At 32.6% G+C, this 23,378-nt stretch overlaps 3 protein-coding genes across 8 annotated transcripts in view; 2 read left to right on the forward strand and 1 right to left on the reverse strand.

Annotated features, from left to right (window-relative positions):
- PGRP-LB (Peptidoglycan recognition protein LB) overlaps positions 1-12,877 on the forward strand; it is a 58,370-nt gene extending 45,493 nt beyond the window's left edge. For both annotated transcript variants that reach the window (XM_075290229.1, XM_075290228.1), the window contains exons 2-3: positions 11,432-11,779; positions 12,398-12,877. In XM_075290229.1, coding sequence (XP_075146344.1) covers positions 11,446-11,779; positions 12,398-12,606 — 543 coding nt within the window. In that variant the 5' untranslated portion in view covers positions 11,432-11,445 and the 3' untranslated portion in view covers positions 12,607-12,877. The remainder of the gene's footprint in view (positions 1-11,431; positions 11,780-12,397) is intronic.
- The window catches only part of LOC142220845 (uncharacterized), a 175,657-nt gene that overhangs the window by 84,492 nt on the left and 67,787 nt on the right, over positions 1-23,378 (reverse strand). The gene's annotated exons all lie outside the window — the stretch shown is intronic.
- Positions 22,006-23,378, forward strand: part of sals (sarcomere length short) — a 68,961-nt gene continuing 67,588 nt past the window's right edge. Inside the window, exon 1 of one of the 2 annotated variants that reach the window (XM_075290215.1) lies at positions 22,006-22,430. In XM_075290215.1, the coding sequence (XP_075146330.1) occupies positions 22,391-22,430 (40 nt within the window). In that variant the 5' untranslated portion in view covers positions 22,006-22,390. Of the gene's footprint in view, positions 22,431-22,893; positions 23,021-23,378 lie in introns of those variants that run through there. The other variant, XM_075290216.1, reaches the window with a different exon arrangement.

Genomic DNA, 23,378 nt, shown 5'->3' on the forward strand with positions numbered 1-23,378 from the left:
TCTTCAATAATGAAGCAATCGTGCTGAAATTTTGCACAAACTCGTCTTTTGTCTGCAGGCAGGTTAAGTTCGAAGATGGGCTATATCGGTTCAGGTTTTGATATAGTCCCCATATAAACCGACCTCCCGATTTGGGGTCTTGGGCTTATAGAAATCGTAGTTTTTATCCAATTTGCCTGAAATTTGAAATCTAGAGGTATTTTATGACCATAAAGAGGTGTGCCAAAAATGGTGAGTATGGGTCCATGTTTTGGTATAGCCCCCATATAGACCGATCTCCCGATTTTAATTCTTGTGCTTATAGAAACCGTAGTTTTTATTCAATTAACCTGAAATTGGAAATCTAGATGTATTATAGGACCACAAATACGTGTGCCAAAAATTGTGAGTATTGGTCCATATTTTGGTATAGCCCCCATATAGACCGATCTCCCGATTTTACTTCTTGGGCTTGTAGAAACCGCAGTTTTTATTCAATTTACCTGAAATTGGAAATCTAGAGGTATTGTAGGACCACAAATACGTATGCCAAAAATTGTGAGTATCGTTCCATGTTTTGGTATGGTCCCCATATAAAACGACCTCCCGATTTCGGGTCTTGGGTTTATATAAACCGTAGTTTTTATCCATTTTGTCTGAAATTGGAAATCTAGGGGTATTTTAGGACCATAAAGAGGTGTGCCGAAAATGGTGAGTATCGGTCCATATTTTGGTATAGCCCCCATCGTGCTGAAATTTTGCACAAACTCGTCTTTTGTCTGCAGGCAGGTCAAGTTCGAAGATGGGCTATATCGGTCCAGGTTTTGATATAGTCCCCATATAAACCGACATCCCGATTTGGACTCTTGGGCCTATAGAACCCGCAGTTTTTAACCAATTTGCTTGAAATTGAAAATCTAGGGGTATTTTAGGACCATAAACAAGTGTACCAAAAATGGTGAGTCCATGTTTTGCTATAGCCCCCATATAGACCGATCTCCCGATATTATTTCTTGGCCTTATAGAAACCGTAGTTTTTAACCAATTTGCCTGAAATTGAAAATCTAGAGGTATTATAGGACCACAAATACGTGTGCCAAAATTGTGAGTATCGGTCCATATTTTGGTATAGCCCCCATATAGACCGATCTCCCGATTTTACTTCTTGGGCTTATAGAAACCGCAGTTTTTATTCAATTTACCTGAAATTGGAAATCTAGAGGTATTGTAGGACCACAAATACGTGTGCCAAAAATTGTGAGTATCGGTTCATGTTTTGGTATGGTCCCCATATAAAACGACCTCCCGATTTCGGGTCTTGGGTTTATATAAACCGTAGTTTTTATCCATTTTGTCTGAAATTGGAAATCTAGGGGTATTTTAGGACCATAAAGAGGTGTGCCGAAAATGGTGAGTATCGGTCCATATTTTGGTATAGCCCCCATATAGACCGGTTTCCCGATTTTACTTCTTGGGCTTCTAGAATCCGAAGTTTTTATCCTATTTGCCTGAAATTGGAAATCTAGAGGTATTTTCGGGTCATAAAGATGTGTGCCGAAAACGGTGAGTATCGGTCCATATTTTAGTATAGCCCCCCATAAGAGCGATCTCCCGATTTCACTCCTTGGGAAACCGTAGTTTTTATCTGATTTGCCTGAAATTGTAAATATACTGGTATTTTAGGCTCACAAAAACGTGTATCGGATTAAGTTTTATCGGTCCATTTGGTAATGCCTCCATATAGACCGACTTCACTTCTTGACGGTGTAGAAGGCGCACTGATCATGAAAATTGCTTGAAACTCAATGTAAAATTTCCAGATTTTACTTCTACAGATTTAAGATTTCAAATCAAGACGTTATTTTGTAATTTTCTTGCACACATACAAGAGATGTTAATGATGCCTCTAAAACTCAAGCAAAAATGGTTCTTATAAATCCAGAATCTGATATAGTCCTCATAGGTGAAATCTTTAAATTTATCTTCGGGAAGTGTCCTCAAGTCCTCAAGCCCTCTTGAAATTTCAAAGGAAACCCTAATATTTGGTTCATGGTGGTGGGTATTTAAGATTCGGCCCTGCCGAACTTACTGCTGTATATACTTGTTTATAGTAACTTGGCGTGGTACAGCTTCTCAATAGAGACGGCATTTTTGCGAGAATTTTTTGGATATCATATACGACTGTTTTCGACGTGGTGGGGATACTCAGAAGCGTCGCCAAATTCAAAAAAATGTTGGCAGGGATTAACCACACTAAAACTGTTGCATATCGGTACATAATTGGATATATCTCCCATAAAGACCGATCCCAAGATTTGGTTTCGTGAGTTTACTATTACAATACGAACTTCCAACTGTATATACTTGTATTTGTTAATACCCAAAAAAAAAATTCAATTGTGTTATTTTTTTTTTCACTTCCCAAAAGCTCACAATTTGATAGAGTTTTCAATATGGTAAATATTTATATTTCATATTAGAGGAAGATTGGCAATCTTCTTTAATCTTGTTGTCCAACCAACAATATTTGCTTTAATTTATTAACTCTTATTCAAAGCACTTTTTTTGCCATTCACTGACGTCATTGTTATCTTTTGTTTTTTAATAGGCCAATCAATAAACCATAATTCAAAATGAATTTATTTTCGCGCCAAAAAAAATCAACCAAAATAATCTCTTTTATATACAAACGGAGATTTGAATTTAAGCGCCATTATTATTTGATTTGTCTGTGTTTAAGGGCTTCTTTTTTTATATTAAAAAAAAAAACGATGTTCATTTAAAAACAGCTACCACATCATTAGTGTTTGAATATGTTTGAAATACATTTTTTTTGGCTTTTAAATTAATGGAAGTTTATTTTTTGCCTATGCAAAATAACTACACCTGATAGTTGATAACAATGATTGATATAAAGCGCTATTGTTTAAAATGGGTTTGACGTTTTGGCAAAATAGATCTGAAATTTTGTTAGTTTAGGTTGTTGACACTTGGACCTTGAGTTTTTTTTTTTTTTGCCAATAGAACATACATTTAAAACCTAGGCTAAATAAATAAATAAAACAAATAAAATAAAATAAAATAAAAACAAATCCACCAAAAACCAGCTAAATCCAGTTTTAACTGGAAATTAAGTTTTCATGTTGATTAACAATTTAGCACTTTTGTAGGTATATGCGAGTGATTGCTCTAGGATGCAATGAACTTTAGATAAATTAGTTTTTTTTACAGTGAATCTCTGTTCATTAGCTAAAAAAATGGGACACATCTGAAAATTCTAAATCTATCAATAAATAATAATTAGATTTGGTCATAGTGATGAGAGCGCCTTTTATATTCAAATCCGTGATACTAAATGTATTGCATCGCATCCTAAAAATGAACAAAAAAGCAGAAAAACACCAGAAATTATCCTTATTCACTAAGTGAAGGCCGGCCGTATTTCATTCGAACATATCGCGAGAACGAATTTAACTCACATTGAAAAATGGGCTTGGAATGAAGCCATAAAAGTTCCAAAAACGAGCTGGAGATCACCAATGTACACAAAACAAGTAAGGAAAGTCTAAAGTCGGGTGAGGCTGACTATATTATACCCTGTACCACTTTGTAGATCCACATTTTCGATATCATATCAAATCCGTCCAATGTGTTGGGTGCTATATATAAAGGTTTATGTTCCCATATACATATATTTAAATCTGACCAGATCTGGGCAGAGTTATACAATATTTATAAACTTTAAATTTAAGTCGGCTAATGCCCTGGGGTGGAACACAATGTTAGTAAATAAAAAATATGGGAAACATTTAAATCTGAACCAGTTTTGAGGCAACTCCACAAAAGAGTATTTATGATTTATCGGTCGACAGATATTTATTAGAAATTTGAGTCACTTTTAAAAGTTTTCGAATACGTGGCGATTTTATAAGGAAAATGTTGGTATTTTGGCCATTTTGGCCATTTTTGCCCAAATCGGAAAAACATATATATGGAAGCTATATCGAAATCTGAACCAAATTTGGCACGCATAGCTACAATGCTAATTCTACTCCCTGTGAAAAATTTCAACAAAATCGGAGTAAAAACAAGTAAGGAAAGTCTAAAGTCGGGCGGGGCCGACTATATTACACCCTGCACCACTTTGTAGATCTAAATTTTAGATACCATATCACATCTGTCAAATGTGTTGGGGGCTATATATAAAGGTTTGTCCCAAATACATACATTTAAATATCACTCGATCGGGACAGAATTTGATAGACTCTACAAAATGTATAAACTTAAAATTTAAGTCGGCTAATGCACTAGGGTGGAACACAATGTTAGTAAAAAATAAATATGGGAAACATATAAATCTGAAGCAATTTTAAGGAAATTTCGCAAAAGTTTATTTATGATTTATCGCTCGATATATATGTATTAGAAGTTTAAGAAAATTAGGGTCATTTTTTCAACTATTCGACTAAGCAGTGGCGATTTTACAAGAAAATGTTGGTATTTTGACCATTTTTGTCGAAATCAGAAAAACATATATATGGGAGCTATATCTAAATCTGAACCGATTTCAACCAAATTTGGCACGCATAGCAACAATGCTAATTCTACTCCCTGTGCAAAATTTCAACTAAATCGGAGCAAAAAATTAGCCTCTGTGGTCATATGAGTGTAAATCGGGCGAAAGCTATATATGGGAGCTATATCTAAATCTGAACCGATTCCAACCAAATTTGGCACGCATAGCAACAATGCTAATTCTACTCCCTGTGCAAAATTTCAACTAAATCGGAGCAAAAAATTAGCCTCTGTGGTCATATGAGTGTAAATCGGGCGAAAGCTATATATGGGAGCTATATCTAAATCTGAACCGATTTCAACCAAATTTGGCACGCTTAGCTACAATGCTCATTCTACTCCCTGTGCAAAATTTCAATTAAATCGGAGTAAAAGATTGGCCTCTGTGGTCGTATGAGTGTAAATCGGGCGAAAGCTATATATGGGAGCTATATCTAAATCTGAACCGATTTCCACCAAATTTGACACGCATAGCTATAATGCTAATTCTACTCCCTGTGCAAAATTTCAACTAAATCGGAGCAAAAAATTGGCCTCTGTGGACAAAGGAGTGTAAATCGGGCGAAAGCTATATATGGGAGCTATATCTAAATCTGAACCGATTTGGATGATATTTTGCAAGTTTTTCGAGACTCATAAAATATTGAGATGTACGGAATTTGAGGAAGATCGGTTGATATACACGCCAATTATGACCAGATCGGTGAACAATATATATGGCAGCTATATTTAAATCTGAACCGATTTTTTCCAAAATCAATAGGGATCGTCTTTGAGCCGAAACAGGACCCCATACCAAATTTTAGGACAATCGGACTAAAACTGCGAGCTGTACTTTGCACACAAAAATACATCAACAGACAGACAGACAGACAGACAGACAGACAGACGGACAGACAGACAGACAGACGGACATCGCTAAATCGACTCAGAATTTAATTCTAAGACGATCGGTATACTAAACGATGGGTCTCAGACTTTTCCTTCTTGGCGTTACATACAAATGCACAAACTTATTATACCCTGTACCACAGTAGTGGTGAAGGGTATAAATAGGCCTCTGTGGTGATATGAGTTACATCGGGCGAAAGCTATATATGGGAGCTATATCTAAATCTGAACCGATTTCAACCAACTTTGGTACAGACAGTTGGAATGTTAATTCTACTTCCTGTAAATCGGAATAAAAGGTTGGCCACTGTGGTCATATGAGTGTAAATCGGGCGAACGATATATATGGGACCTATATCTAAATCTGAATCGATTTCAATAAAATTTGTCACACTTGACTACACTACTAATTGTACTCCTAGTGCAAAATTTCAACCAAATTAGGGTAAAACTATGGCGTCTGCGGCCATATAAGTCCATATCGAGCGAAAGATATATATGGGAGCTATATCTAAATCTGAACCGATTTCTTCCAAAATCAATATGTGAAGTCGATTGGACTAAAACTGCGACCTAGACATTGATCACAAACATGTGTTCAGAGACAGACGGACAGACGGACATGACTATATCGACTCAGGAGCCCACCCTGAGCATTTTTGCCAAAGACACCATGTGTCTATCTCGTCTCCTTCTGGGTGTTGCAAACATATGCACTAACTTATAATACCCTGTTCCACAGTGTGACGCAGGGTATAAAAATGAATTGAATCACCCCAAATATGTTTTAAAAGCAAGCTGTTATTTTTTCACGGCAAACATGTAACATGTTTAGTGCAACCATGGTTGTATTACGAGTTAACAACTGCAAACACCGCTCAGAATCATCAACACGTTGTTGTTTTTGGTCAAATGTGAGCGCGCGGCACCCATTTTGCACAGAGTTTCCGCATATCCAAATATTAATGAATGATATGACCAACACGTTCCTTTGATATCTTTAAGGTCTCTGCTATCTCGATTAACTTCATTTTATGGTCATTCAAAATCATTTTGTGGATTTTTTTTTATGTTTTCGTCGGTAACCACCTCTTTCGGGCGTCCACTGGGTTCACCGTCCTCCGTGCTCATTTCACCACATACCAATCAATTATTGTTGATTTCCCTGGGAAAGAGTCCGGAAACTCATTATCAAGCCCAGTTTTTGCTTCCACTGTATTTTTCCCCTACAGAAAACAGTATTTTATCAAAACACGAAATTCCTTTTTTCCATTTTTTTTCACAATAACTTGTGAAGTTGCTTCACAAAAGACGCTCTATCTCACAAACTAATTGACTTATAGACGTCAAATTTTGACACGAATCATTTGAAGGTTGGTACTATATAAAAAGAATATGCATTTAATACTAGCGACGCCATCTATGTGTCGGACCGGGAACTTATCAGCCAACCTGTTATGGCTTTGAAAACGTTTTATATTTTCGTGTGTTCATCCAGCGATAAGGCTAAACCTCGTCCTGGTCCATTCTTACTGATTTCCCCCGATTAAAAATTTGACTTTTCCACTTTTTATATCGTGAAAAATTCGACTTTTCAACATAGTTCACCGATACACTATCAACAGAATGCATCCCCACAAGAATTCCCAAAGTACCACCCACTTATGGAATTATACCATGCAGAATTAAGCATTTATTGGATTCAATTAAAAATAAAATATATTTCCAAAGAAAAACATATAATAAGATAATTGTTTAAAATAAAACAATAAAAAAAATATTAATAAAAATAATGACGTTTTCAATGAATGAATTATACCATAGAGGGATTTCAAACGAATTTCCTTGATATATAAAAAGTTGTCTATTCAATGCCTTTTCTATTGACAACACAAGGTTTGTTTTTATTGCTGTTAATGTGAATAGATTACGGATATACATATCAATATGTTTTTCCCTATAAAACTGCAATGTTTTAAGGTTTTTACTTTATCATGGATATCTCTGTTGTGGTTTGAATGGGGATTTTTTTTTTTTTTTTTTTTTGATTTTCCACGAAGTATCTATTCAGTTTGTGAATAAATAAATTATTAATTAGTTTTAAATATATTTTAAATATGCTTTATAGTCCATTTTGGTTTTAAATATAAATTTATTGAAATTCATTCATGGTAGTAAATTTTAAAATTTTTGACCTAATATGAAAGGCTATACACTCAAAAAAAAAGTTTACTTGGATCCAAAGATTTTGAACTTCACTTAAGGATTTTGGCATTGATTCCGAGCCAAAAATGCGGCTTCTTTCAAATAAAGAAATTTTTTTGCGTCCTATCTGGCTTTAAATCTAGGACCAATAACATTAAAATTAGGATACAGATCTCATTTATAAATTTTCATTCTCTTTTCGCGGTTTATTAATAAAGGTACTCACGTACAAACAAATGCCAGTTTAAAAATCCAAATTATAAAGGATACTTCAAAGTAAAAAATGTTTTCTTAATTCCAAGAAAACTTTAAACCAAAGACTCTAAACCCTCAAAATAATTCTTAGTCTATATTTGAAGCGTTTTTATCTTAATTCTAAGATTCAATATTTCAAAAATGTGTTTCTTTACTTTAAGGAAAATTAGTCTTAGTTCAAAGGCATGCGACTTCAACGGAGGGACACAAATTTACAAAATTTGTGTCCTAAATTTCATGAAACAAAATTTTGAAGCAAAGATTATAAACTTTATTTTAATTAAAATTTCATTATTTTAAAGAAATGTGTCCTTAATATTTTGTAAATTTCGTATCCTAACATTTAGGTTGCATAATCTTTCATAACACGTAAATATTTTTTTCAGTGTACAACCAACATTTTATAACAAGCAATTTCCATAAAATCAAGGACAAATTTCTTAAAAGAAAGTTTATAATCTTTGATTTAAAATTTAATTTTCATTAAATGTAGGACAAGATTTTTTGAAAATTAAATAGAAAAAATATAATTTTAAGGGCCTACCTCAATTAGTTAAAAAGCTATATGGATTTGTTCTGAAAACTTGATTCTTGAATTGTGACCTTATCTGAGCACTCACAAAAAACACTCAACAAAAAAGTGAACCCTACACTAAGAAAAATATTTTTGGATCTAAAGATTTTGACCTTCCCTTAAGGATTTTGGTATTTATTCCGAGCCAAAGATGCGACTTCTTTAACATAAAGATGTTTTTAGCGACCCATCCAGTGTTGCAAGGGAAAATTTCGGTTTACCCTACAAGGACAAAAAAGTATCCCGAATTCCCCAACATTACCAAAAAAAATTTTCGCTACACTCAAAAAAAAGTGAACTCTTTATTTCACTAAACCCAATTTAACTTTATTTTAGTTCATGGAGTTATTATGTTTGGAGAAAGTTTCCTTTACTCTAATAATTTTTTGTGTACGTTAGTTAAATGAACTAAAAAACTAAAAAAAATTATACACAAAAAAAATTTTGACATTTTCTATAGAAATATAATTTTGAGAAAATGTTCTATAGAAAAAAAATGAGAAAATTTTCTATAAAAATAAATTTTGAGAAAATTTTCTGTAGAAATAAAATTTTGAGAAAATTTTCTATAGAAATAAAATTTTGACAAAATTTTCTATAGAAACAAAATTTTGACAAAATTTTCTATAGAAACAAAATTTTGACAAAAATTTCTATAGAAATAAAATTTTCACAACATTTTCTATAGAAATACAATTTTGAGAAAATTTTCTATAGAAATAAAATTTTGAGAAAATTTTCTATAGAAATAAAATTTTGAGAAAGTTTTCTATAGAAGTAAAATTTTGGGAAAATTTTCTATAGAATTAAAATTTTGACAAAATTTTCTATAGAAATAACATTTTGACAAAATTTTCTATAGAAATAAAATTTTGACAAAATTTTCTATAGAAATAAAATTTTGAGAAAATTTTCTATAAAAATAAAATTTTGAGAAAATTTTTTATAGAAATAAAAATTTGACAACATTTTCTATAGAAATAAAATGTTGACAAAATTTTTTATAGAAATAAAATTGGACAAAATTTTCTAAAGAAATAAAATTTTGAAAAAATTTTCTGTAGAAATACAATTTTGACAAAATTTTCTATAGAAATAAAATTTTTAGAAAATTTTCTATAGAAATAAAATTTTTAGAAAATTTTCTATAGAAATAAAATTTTGAGAAAATTTTCTATAGAAATAAAATTTTGAGAAAATTTTCTATAGAAATAAAATTTTGAGAAAATTTTCTATAGAAATAAAATTTTGAGAAAATTTTCAATAGAAATAAAATTTTGACAAAATTGTCTATGGAAATAAAAATTTGAGAAAGAAAATGTTTACAAAATTTTCCATAGAAATAAAATTTTGACTAAAGTTTCTATAGAACTAAAATTTTGACAAAATTTTCTATAGAAATAAAATTTTGACAAAATTTTCTATAGAAATAAAATTTTGACAAAATTTTCTATAGAAATAAAATTTTGACAAAATTTTCTATAGAAATAAAATTTTGAGAATACTTCTATAGAAATAAAATTTTGACAAAGTTTTCTTTAGAAATAAAATTTTGACAAAATTTTCTATAGAAATAAAATTTTGAGAAAATTTTCTATACAAATAACATTTTGAGACCATTTTCTATAAAAATAAAATTTTGAGAAAATTTTCTATAGAAATAAAATTTGGCAAAATTTTCTATGGAAATAAAATTTTGACAAAATTCTCTATAGAAATAAAAATTTGAGAAAATTTTCTATAGAAAGAAAATTTTTACAAAATTTTCCATAGAAATAAAATTTTGACTAAAGTTTCTATAGAAATAAAATTTTGACAATATTTTCTATAGAAATAAAATTTTGACAAAATTATCTATAGAAATAAAATTTTGACAAAATTTTCTATAGAAATAAAATTATGACAAAATTTTCTATAGAAATAAATTTTTGAGAATACTTCTATAGAAATAAAATTTTGACAAAGTTTTCTATAGAAATAAAATTCTGAGAAAATTTTCTATAGAAATAAAATTTTGAGAAAATTTTCTATACAAATAACATTTTGAGAACATTTTCTATAAAAATAAAATTTTGAGAAAATTTTCTATAGAAATAAAATTTGGCAAAATTTTCTATGGAAATAAAATTTTGACAAAATTTTCTATAGAAATAAAAATTTGAGAAAATTTTCTATAGAAAGAAAATTTTTACAAAATTTTCGATAGAAATAAAATTTTGACTAAAGTTTCTATAGAAATAAAATTTTGACAAAATTTTCTATAGAAATAAAATTTTGACAAAATTTTCTATAGAAATAAAATTTTGACAAAATTTTCTATAGAAATAAAATTTTGACAAAATTTTCTATAGAAATAAAATTTTGAGAATACTTCTATAGAAATAAAATTTTGACAAAATTTGCTATAGAAAAAAATTTGAAAAATTTTTCTATAGAAATAAAATTTTTACAAAATTTTCTATAGAAATAAAATTTTGACAAAATTTTCTATAGAAATAAAATTTTGACAAAATTTTCTATAGAAATAAAATTTTCACAAAATTTCCTATAGAAATAAAATTTTGACAAAATTTCCTATAGAAATAAAATTTTGACAAAATTTCCTATAGAAATAAAATTTTGACAAAATTTTCTACAGTAAAAAATTTTGACAAAATTTTCAATAGTAAAAAATTTTGCCAAAATGTTGGCACTAGTGGTAACCGTGATTACCACACCAATCTATCTGCTCTGAACCAATGATCAATAAAATTCAGATTAGGATAAAGGTCTCATTTAACGAATTTTCGTTCTCTTTTCGTGGTGTGTGTCCTAAATTTAAAAAAAAAATTGTTGATGCTAAGATTATAAACTTTATTTTGAAATTTTCTACATTTTTAGAATATAAATTATATTCTCAATATAAACACGATTTACCAAATTTACCAAATTTTTCTTTTTACATTATTTCAGGTTTTGGCCAACAAATGCAACCACAACATTCTGGTATGGTAACAAGGGCAGAATGGGGAGCTCGTAGTCCCAAATTAGTTGAACATTTCCCCGGACCAGCACCATTTGTGATAATACATCATTCATATGAGCCAGCGGCATGTTTTACAAATGACGATTGTCGCAAAGCTATGCGTTCCATGCAAGATTATCATCAATTGACACATGGTTGGAATGATATAGGCTATAGTTTTGCCATTGGTGGAGATGGTATGATTTACGTAGGACGTGGTTTCAATGTCATTGGAGCTCATGCACCAAAGTACAATGATAAAAGCGTTGGCATTTGCCTAATTGGCGATTGGAGAAGTAAGTAGTATGGGTATATAATAGAGAAAAAAACACTTTGATTGACCAGAGTAATAATTAAAATATAATTTATAATTTGATTGGCTCATAAAAATTACAAAATTATCTTAATAAGTTCTGATAGACATAGTCAAATTTTTCTCGTAGACCTGGAACCATTGATGTTGCCAAGTTTTTCACCAGTCAGAAAAATGCTTGAATGGTGTGAAAATGTAACTCAGGAAATTTTCCAGAACAATTACAGGAATCATAGACAACCTTTTGATTCAAAGTACCTTAAATGTATCTTTAAGGCCTCAATATGAATGAAATAATATGGAATATGGAAATGGCCCATACAGAAAATAATTCCACATCTTCCAATCATAGTAGGGATGGTCTCTGGTCAGACCATTTTTGAAAAGAAATTTAAATCATCTAAAGTATATATCTGTATTATCCTAGAATTTAAAAATTCTTTTGCTTCTCTGACCAGTCAATTTATACAACCTTGTAATTTTCCAATCACATACATTTTTGTTGAACAATTTGCCTCTTTCATACAAATTATTGCTAAGTATTCCTTAATAGACAATTAATTGATTTTATTTTTTTTTTGTTTGTTCTTCTTATTATCAGCTGAAATGCCTCCTCCACAAATGCTACAAGCTGCAAAAGATTTAATTGCCTTCGGTGTGGCCAAGGGTTATATACATCCTCAATTCAAATTGATGGGTCATCGTCAAGTTCGTGACACCGAATGTCCCGGTACACGTCTATTTAATGAAATATCAACGTGGGATCATTTCAGTCCTAAACCTAATACCACCGAAAATGAAGTAAATTAAGTTTCTCTTAAAGTTTGTTTGTAGTTAGACAATGTAATATCCCAAAAAAAAAATTATATAATAGTTAATTATTGTACTGTATTCATTTTTGTAATTAATTTATGTAAGATGTCTTCTTTAAGTTAGATAATGCATGAATTAATTCAATAATTCATGGAAATAATGCTAAATGTGATACATTTAATAATTCTAAATGTATTTAGCGTATTATGTATGTACATATACATATATGAAAATTAAAAAGATGTTGAAATGAAATGTGTGCAGAAAATCGATTGTGTTTTAATTGGGATTTATAGGATCTAATTTAAATTATATTGAACTCAATATTTCAACTACGAAAAATTAATAGCATAACGGCCATTTTCGTGTATCTTCGTTAGACTTTAACTCCCAGTTAGCAGAAAGTAAAATCGAAATATCTTCTCTCCGGTTAACTTTAACTGAAAAATTTTTAGCAGTTAAGTTCCTAACTGGCATATGAAATATATAGACAAGATGACAGACATGTCCATAGTACGGTTTAAAAGTTCGTTAGCTAACGTAGCACTAACGGAGCTTCCTGAAAATGAGGGTAAGTGTCTTATAAATTCGTTCAGTCTAGATGGGCCCTAAGATTGAGTTGAAAATAGTATCGAATTGCTCTCCTTGATCATTGAACCTTATTCTTCGCCCTAGGCTTTGTTAACGAGATATTAGTGGAAATTATATACGTAAATTACTTTTTACACTCTTAAAAAAATGGAACAAACATCTCCATTATCTTATTTTATAAACGAAATGTTTTCATACTCATTGAGAAATAAATGGGCCAAGCAGATTTCCGCTTTCCGATTTCCTTGAAATACCCATTGAAAGATGTCACAATCCTTCAAGTATGCTTTAAGTTTTCATCATGATCATATAATGAACAAAGGGTAACACAGAATAAAATATTTTCAAATTGACTATTGTGATTGATTGTCTTCATATTACCCAGTTCGAATGACCCTGTTTGGTATATATCAGGTGCCTGAAACTATACTTTAAGTTTTAATTATGATCAATCAATAGGTAACGCAATAACCAACGAACAGAGTGAATAAAAACACAAGAGAACGAAAATTTCTCTTCTACAAAAACAACAAATGTCAACCGTATAGATGTCGCACAATGCCTGCAGCTTTGGCATTACCGACGTTGCGGCCGAAGCGCTGTTTTGACAAATTGTTTATAAAGGCATCGGCAGTTATAATTTCAAATTGTCTGCCAGAAAAATTTAATGGAATGACAACATTTATAAAAAAAGAACATTTGTTACTACAAAGTAGGTTTTAAATCCTATTTTCTTTACGTTTCGTAAAGTCAGCAGAGAACTGAACTGGATGACGCCAACGCAAACTGTATGATATTTGAGAGAAGTGCCGACAAAAAGTGCATGATATTAGAGAAATGTCCCTCATGACTGCTACCTACTGACGCAGTTTCGCTTGACAGTTTCGTTCTCTTGTGTTTTTATTCTCTCTGCAACGGAGACACACAGCGTTGCCATTCTGGTCAGATCGAAGTGGTCCAAAAATGTTTAAATTTCATCCGATGTCGCACGAAATGGAATTAGTTCAGATTTGGTTTATTTCATAAATTAAGTTAATTATTTCCAATTCAATTATTATTTTAATTTGAATTTGACATCTTCAGTAAATGCGCTTTGCTCTCTACACTCAGAGAAGAGTGAACCCATTAGCGAGTTATTTTTAACTAACCAGTGGTAATATTGAACTTCGTATGTCGCTAAAGAAGCATGTACCCATAGTAAGTTCAGCATTTTCCTATAGGTTACCAATTTGTTTTAACTGTTCAGAAGTAAAAAATTAACTAAATAATACATATTTTAAAAACGAAAAATTAATGTTCCGGATTTCCTAGACCACCTGGTGACTTGGCGCAAGGATACCTCAAGGGGGAGGATCCCCATTTATACATGTCATATTATATTTAGTACAAACCACTTACTCTTCTGTAGTACAAATCCTTTAGAATCATTTATTAGATTTTATTTTAATCATTTTATAAAATTTTACCTTTTGTCCGGACGGAGGATCGAACCGCGTACCATCAGTTTTCTAACTAAACACACTAGAAATAAATTCACTCAACGGTAGTTGGAATTGACATTCATCGTTAGTTTATTTATACTAAAAACGGAAATTTCGTGTCCAACTAGACTTCGTAATATTGCACAGTAAAAGTTCAGTAACGCTGAGAAACTTCTTCGTACGTTCGAGAAAATACTTATTCCCTATCATTATATTTGCTTCAGTCCATTTACGAACTCATTGGGAGCTCTTAACCATTTTGCTGGTAATGGCCGTAAGTTCAATTTACTTCCACTGAGTTAATTTTGTTCATCAATAGTTAAATTTAACTAACTGTGAGTAAAATTTTGAACTACTCAATATTATGGAATTTACTTGTAGTTACGACGTTAAATTTTCTGAGTGTATGCCCTCAAGAAGTTAAATTAGGATACAATATGGGGAGCGTATCAATAGACAGAAAATAAATCGGTAACTAAACTAAAGCTTAATTCAACTTATTTTTATTGCAAAAAATTATTTGTTTATAGTTAAATTTTATTATTTTTTTATTTAAAATTTTCCACAGATTAATGAAATCTTACTTTTTATGAACTAAACGTGGGTATAAAGTTCATTAGGAACTAAAGCAAAAGAAAAATTTTGTACGATTCCCAAAAATAGTAAGAATGTATAACCACATGGTCATGATTTGACGCAATCGGTTTTCTTATTTACTTTTAGTTCATTTTTTTTTCTTTTTTCTTTTATGAGAGGGTGTAATTTCGTGAAATGCAGCTAAACAGTACATGCAGTACATACAATGCTTTGTGGAAATCTCAAAATGTGGAGTACAATTTAGTTCAATTTTCACACGAGTTAATTCATTCTTCCTATAAAACAATTTATTTATTTTCTCGGAGTATATGGACTTTTATGGCCAATACTTAGCACAGCTTTTATGGATTTACCTCTAGATTTCAAATTTTACGGAAATCGAATGTAGGTTAGGTTAGGTGGCAGCCTGATGTATCAGGCTCACTTAGACTATTCAGTCCATTGTGATACCACATAGGAGAACTTCTTTCTTATCACTGAGTGCTGTCCGATTTCATGTTAAGCTCAATGACAAGGGACCTCCTTTTTATAGCCGAGTCCGAACGGAGTTCCACATTGCAATGAAACCACTTAGGGAAGCTTTGAAACCCTCAGAAATGTCACCAGTATTACTGATATGTACCCATGTGCTTTTTTCTAAAGCACATGGGTACATATTTTTTTCTTCTAGGATTCGTAGAATTTTGTAGGGAATGCAGTTAAGAAAAATTATGAATCCACTTAAAAACACAACTTCTAGGTTCCAAATACTAACCCCACTTTGTCAAAAATTTGCAAAAAAAAAATAAATTGTAGGTCCCATATCTTGCAAACGGTAAAATATAATTGCACACGCTTTACATGTTCTATCCAGCAAAGAAAAATCATCGAAATCGGTTCAAAATTGCAGTTTACAGCTGAAACAAAATGTCATACCCCCCAAGGTGACAAACTTTCAACTTTCAAAAGTTACGGAATTATTTAAAAAAAAAGGGACTTGGAACCACTGTGCGCTGGTGGAAATTTTTGGAAGAGTTTGGAAAAATTGTGGTCCAAAATAAAATTTCGTTGTGGCAACGCCGATGGGTGATAGTAGGGTCTCTGTGGAAGTTTTTGTTTCATAACTCTGTTTTTTATTTGATCTCTTACAAGACAGCTTATGACTATCTGTACTAATCAGTACATGAAGTGATAGACCATCATATTTGAGATAATACGAAAGCAGATTTAAGTCCATAAGGACGTTACCACTCAGCGGAGGGCTAAATAATATCAGAGTACATTCTATTGTACTTATCATTCGTATCATCATATTGCGCTATTTTAATTTAAAAGTTGGCTTTTTAAGGCCGCGAAAAAAAGTTATTTCACTGAAAATTTTTACAAAAATGTATTGCACAGATGTACTTCATTCAACCAACATCAAAAAAGCAGCCGCAATGTTTATCAACTTTACTATACAAGTGCTAATACATATGTGGTCGCCATTTGCTGATATTGTGTTTATCATATTAACTTTTAGCGAAAATTGTTCATAAAAAAATGTTACAAATGAGCTTTTAGTGACTTTTTTAACAACGCATACATAAAGATCGGAAAGAGAGCAAGGGTGAAATGAAATACTTGAAATAATACTATATCGCTCAAGTACAGTGAACTATACTGTGGCGAAACGACCTTTAAAAAGAACTTTATAACAAGGACAAAAGGTCATTCTGCATGGAAGTTTCATTAGGATGGCGAATGACCTATACAAGTCAAGTGCAGGACCATCGCACACAAAACAATGGCACAAAAAAAATTGGCTCAACGTAAAATTAATGTCTGCATTGAAAGTATTAATGTTCACAAGACCGTAGTTATTGATCATGTAATACCTGTAGTTGTCTATCATCTCTAGTGTGAATGTCTTACTTAAGGTTTCTGAAATAATCAGGATGGTTCAAAGGAAGTCTATTGATTGCCAATGAAAAGTACTGGAAATTCATATATATGGTAGATAATGTAGCATTTCAATGGACCCCCTTTCTCAGACAAATATCATGCTTCCACTATAACACAACCTAAGTCTATCATCATTTTAAATGGACTAGGTAAGGTTATGTATGTTATAGTGGTAGCCCGATATTCCAGGCTCACATAGACTAGTCCATTTTGATACCACAGTGGTGACTTCTCTCTTATCACCGAGTGCTGCCCGATTCCATGTTAAGCTCAATGATAAGAGACCTCCTTTTTATAGCCGAGTCCGAACGGAGTTACACATTGCACTTAGAGAAGCTTTAAAACACTCAGAAATGTCACCAGCATTACTGAGGTGGGATAATCCACCGCTGAAATCTTTTTGGGTATTCGGTCGAAACAGGAATCGAACCCACGACCTTGTGTATGGAAGGCGGGCATACTAACCATTGCACCATGGTGGCTCCCACATAAGTAAGCCGAATATGGAACACATCGATCGATTTTGATATACCCCCCATATAGACCGATCTCCCGAGTTGACTTCAAGACTCCGCAATTTTTATCCGATTTGCCGGAAATTCTACATTTAGAGGTATTTTCGGTCCGTAAATAGGTGTAGCGAATATGGTGTGGATCGGTCCATTTTTTGGTATAGCTCCTATGTGTTAGGTCTCCCGATTTCTATGTTGGTATATATGTTTGCTTGGGAGAGTATCTGTCATCGAATCTACCTGAAATTCTATATATGCATATGTGGTGGTTTAGCAGGGCAAGAGAAGAGATGACGCGTGTCGTGTGGCGCTTGGTTACAAATTGGACATACGTCAGCTACGCTGCTATCAATCACTGATAAGTAAGAATTGAGGCGGCTGCACTTGCCTGATCTTAATTGGGCTAAAACTACCCTCGTCTGCCGTGGCAGGTCTCTTTCCTCCGGTGCTATGGGCGGTGGACGGACTCCGAGAAAATGATTAACCTTGTAGCTGCTCACCGCTTCAGCTACAGTGTCTTCATGAATCCTGCCTGGTACGCTGCTTGATCTATAGGCACTCTTTTGTAACGCTGGATCTCGCGCTCTAGATGATGGATATCAACCCTTACGTTCCTGGGTGGTGGTTGTGTATCCATGAGATGGTGGTTTGGATGATTACTGCGGTAACAACCCAGGAGATACTGCTTTGACAACTTATAATTGTGTCTTCGCACAGGGATGATCTTTGTCTACACCCAGTCGCAGTTCTAAGGGCAGCGTTCTGGCAGGTCTGTATGTTATTCCACTGAGTGTCACTGGTCTGCGGTGTCCACACTGGAGATGCATAACAGGTTGGCTGATAAGTCCCCGGTCTGACACATAGATGGTGTCGCTAGTACTAAATGCATATTATTTTTATATAGTACCAACCTTCAAATGATTCGTGTCAAAATTTGACGTCTGTAAGTCAATTAGTTTGTGAGATAGAGCGTCTTTTGTGAATCAACTTTTGTTATTGTGAAAAAAATGGAAAAAGAGGAATTTCGTGTTTTGATAAAATACTGTTTTCTGAAGGGAAAAAATACGGTGGAAGCAAAAACTTGGCTTGATAATGAGATTCCGGACTCTGCCCCAGGGAAATCAACAATAATTGATTGGTATGCAAAATTCAAGCGTCGTGAAATGAGCACGGAGGACGGTGAACGCAGTGGACGCCCGAAAGAGGTGGTTAACGACGAAAACATCAAAAAAATCCACAAAATGATTTTGAATGACCGTAAAATGATGTTGGTCGAGATAGCAGAGGCCTTAAAGATTTCAAAGGAACGTGTTGGTCACATCATTCATCAATATTTGGATATGCGGAAGCTCTGTGCAAAATGGGTGCCGCGCGAGCTCACATTTGACCAAAAACAACAACGTGTTGATGATTCTGAGCGGTGTTTGCAGCTGTTAACTAGTAATACACCCGAGTTTTTCCGTCGATATGTGACAATGGATGAAACATGGCTCCATCACTACACTCCTGAGTCCAATCGACAGTCGGCTGAGTGGACAGCGACCGGTGAACCGTCTCCGAAGCGTGGAAAGACTCAAAAGTCCGCTGGCAAAGTAATGGCCTCTGTTTTTTGGGATGCGCATGAAATAATTTTTATCGATTATCTTGAGAAGGGAAAAACCATCATCAGTGAATATTATATGGCGTTATTGGAGCGTTTGAAGGTCGAAATCGCGGCCTCATATGAAGAAGAAAAAAGTGTTGTTCCACCAAGACAACGCACCGTGCCACAAGTCATTGAGAACGATGGCAAAAATTCATGAATTGGGCTTCGAATTGCTTCCCCACCCACCGTATTCTCCAGATCTGACCCTCAGCGACTTTTTCTTGTTCTCAGACCTCAAAAGGATGCTCGCAGGGAAAGAATTTGGCTGCAATGAAGAGGTGATCGCCGAAACTGAGGCCTATTTTGAGGCAAAACCGAAGGAGTACTACTAAAATGGTATCAAAAAATTGGAAGATCGTTATAATCGTTGTATCGCTCTTGAAGGGAACTATGTTGAATAATAAAAACGAATTTTGACAAAAAAAAATGTGTTTTTCTTTGTTAGACCGGGGACTTATCAGCCAACCTGTTAGTTTACCACTGACCGGCCAATTGCCTTATAAGTACACACAAAAACATTTTTTTCTGATTCAATCACGAAATGAATTGATCCAATTAATTTTTTAATTGAAATGTCTTCAATCACAGAAATGATAGTATCAATTAAAAAAATTAATTGACAGTCAATTAAAAAATAAATTGATCCAATTAAAAAATTAATTGATACTATTAATTTGTGTGATTGATTTTTGTTTCAATTAAAAAATTTGTTGAATCAATTAAATTTTTAATTGAATATTTTTTAAAACTCAATTAAGATTTTAATTGGAAATTTTTTTGTGAAATTTTTTTCGAAATTCGAAAATTTTAAATTTTGACTATTTTCAATCATAAATTGGCATTTTTTAAAAAAAGTTTTTGCGAATATCTCCAAAACGGTTTGAGATAGAAAGTTGATTCAAACGGCACAAATGAGTACTAACCTAGCACAAATTGGCACAACGTTCAGTTTTTTGAAATTCGAAAATTTTAAATTTTGACTATTTTGGCATAAATTGGCATTTTTTAAAAAAAAGTTTTTGCGAATATCTCCAAAACGGTTTGAGATAGAAAGTTGATTCAAACGGCACAAATGAGTACTAACCTAGCACAAATTGGCACAACGTTCAGTTTTTTGAAATTCGAAAATTTTAAATTTTGAGTATTTTGGCATAAATTGGCATTTTTTAAAAAAAAGTTTTTGCGAATATCTCCAAAACGGTTTGAGATAGAAAGTTGATTCAAACGGCACAAATGAGTACTAACCTAGCACAAATTGGCACAACATTCAGTTTTTTGAAATTCGAAAATTTTAAATTTTGACTATTTTCAATCATAAATTGGCATTTTTTAAAAAAAGTTTTTGCGAATATCTCCAAAACGGTTTGAGATAGAAAGTTGATTCAAACGGCACAAATGAGTACTGAACTAGCACAAATTGGCACAACATTCAGTTTTTTGAAATTCGAAAATTTAAATTTTGGCTTTTTTCAAACACATATTTTTGAACTTTTTTAAAAATTTAATTTGGCTGTTTCGCGGAAACGGCTTGAGATAGAAAGGTGATCTCAACGGCACAACTTAGCGCAAGTCGATAACGGTTTAATACAATATTAAAATTTTCGAAATTCGAAAATGGCGATTCTGGAAATTTTTCGAAATTTTAGAATTTCTCGAAAACTATAAGAGATAGAATTTTTATTTAAACGGCACAATAATGTACTCGGCTAGCACAACTGTCAAAATGTCGAATTTCGAAAATGGCGATTCTGGCAAAAATTTTGTTGAAAAAAGTTTTTTCGAAATATCTCGGCTATTTGATAAAATTTAAAAAAACAAATTGCAGCACAAATCGGCACAAACCTAGCACAATCCAGCACAGCTTTCAAATTTTCGAAATTCGAAAATGGACATGTGAATAACAGGTTGTTTCATGTTCGTTAGAAATATATTGTTATTCACACATTTGAATAATATATGCCTTAAATTATGCTACAGTTTTTACATCAAAATCAAATCATCTTTAAACAACGCCTCTTGATTAAATTCCCCAACACACACACACACACACACACATACACTCACTCCCACCTTCGTTGTGAATGAATATCAGGCCACCTATTGTGATTGTCATTCGAATCAACAGATTGCGGTGGTGGGCTTATTTCAAAATTTATTCCTTTACAGTTAAAAAATAAGGAATAATCAAACAAAAAAATCAAAACGGACAACATATAAATTGAATACGCCGCACAGCATAACGAACGACTCAACTCATTTGCATTCACATAGAAAGCGTGAAAAATAAACAAAGAATAATCTTTTTTTATCTGTTTCTATATTGACTGACTTCACTTCATTTGCAAAAAAATATCCATCGATGAAATAAATCGATGGATTTGATTCGCAACGATAACGAAGGAGGCTTTACGATTTTTTGTTTTTTTATTTTGTTTCTAGTTGATTTTGTTTTCTATTCAATACTTTTCCCCCATTAGCTCTAGCTGCTGCTCCTTTCTATTGGCTTTGACTATGGTGAGATGGCGGCGAACGATGCCACTTGCCACTTGTATAAAAATGTCAAATGCAAAAACGGAATCGATTGCAAAGTACACACTTTGTGAATGATGATACTGTGGAGCTGCGAGACAAAAGAGACATTCAGGCAGGCAATCAGACAGGCGGTGGACGGACATTTAGATATGCAGACACAGAGATATTCAATACGACAACGACTACGGTAAAATACAAAAAAGTGCCATAGCAAAAAGAACCAGAGAACCAAAAACAAAAAACGCGAGAAAGATTGAAAAGTACATAGACTTTATTGAAATGTCTAATATTCGCCGTGTCTGTATTTTCGATATAGCTGCCATTCTCCTCTAAACAGTTCTAAACCATTACAAAAAAAAAAAAAAAAGAAAATTATTGGAAAACCCCCTGCCTATTTTGGAAGTGTAAAGGCATAGAAATAAATAAAGCTTCAAGGCATCATCAGCACCTATCATCACCAGCTAGCAAGCAAGCGAGCACCTCCAAAAGCCATTATCAAAATGGGAATGGATTTTTTGGATGAATGGTTTTTATCACAAGGTAAGTAGTACGTACCAGACTCAGGCCTATCAATTTATTATGGGCTGAAGCAGATCCATATATATTAAAAATTTATTCCACAAATGGGTTTTCAAGGCATGAGACACCCTTGGAATTATAATCACCCACTCATACTTTGACAAAAAACAAACCCACATAGAACAGTAAGAAGTTCATGGTTCATGTGATGGTATCTGGGCATCCATCAAAGTATCTCTAGGGTTTTTCTTCTCGGCGATTAGAAAAAACATTTTAAGGCACATAATTTGTATGAAGACTTCGTTTTATTCGTATATCATTCTTCGATTTATTTGCCCCCTTCTAGTTTTTTTCGTCTTTCGGGATCCCTGTTACAAAAAAAAAAAAAACAGAAAATTGAAACGAAAATAAATCGGCTTGCGTAATTGAAATCGAATTTGAATTTTTCATTTTGTCAGTAATTGGCAGTCATTTCTTGTTGATTCGTTAGAAAATTTGCATTGAAGTAGAAAAAAACAACATCTAAGTGGTACAGAGAAGAAGGTGACAATTCATCCAACGCCAAAAGAATCCATTGGGAGCAGTGATTTTTTTCCTTATTTTTTTCTCAGGTATTGAAGCTTCTTATAATGACATCTTTTGTTGGATATATAAACAACAACAACATCTGCCTACATTTTACAAATTGGTCTATTTCCATTATTTTGTCTTGTTTGTATAAAAGATAAGGTGGTAATCATCATGAAATAATTAAGGTTAATTGGAAAGTAAAAGTAGGAGAAATGAAACTGATAAACAAAGACGCCATTTAAAAACAAAACCAACAAGATTTGTTTTGTTTTGGGATTTTTTTTTCGTTGTGCGCTAAAAAACAATGGATATTTGGTATGTGGAAATACGTAAAAAATTTATCTCAAAATTAAATATTGATTGTCAATATCATATAGAATTTGAATGTAAGTAAATATA

Source organism: Haematobia irritans, chromosome 1, assembly GCF_050003625.1.
Source record: "Haematobia irritans isolate KBUSLIRL chromosome 1, ASM5000362v1, whole genome shotgun sequence".
Classification (NCBI taxonomy): Eukaryota; Metazoa; Arthropoda; class Insecta; order Diptera; family Muscidae; genus Haematobia; species Haematobia irritans.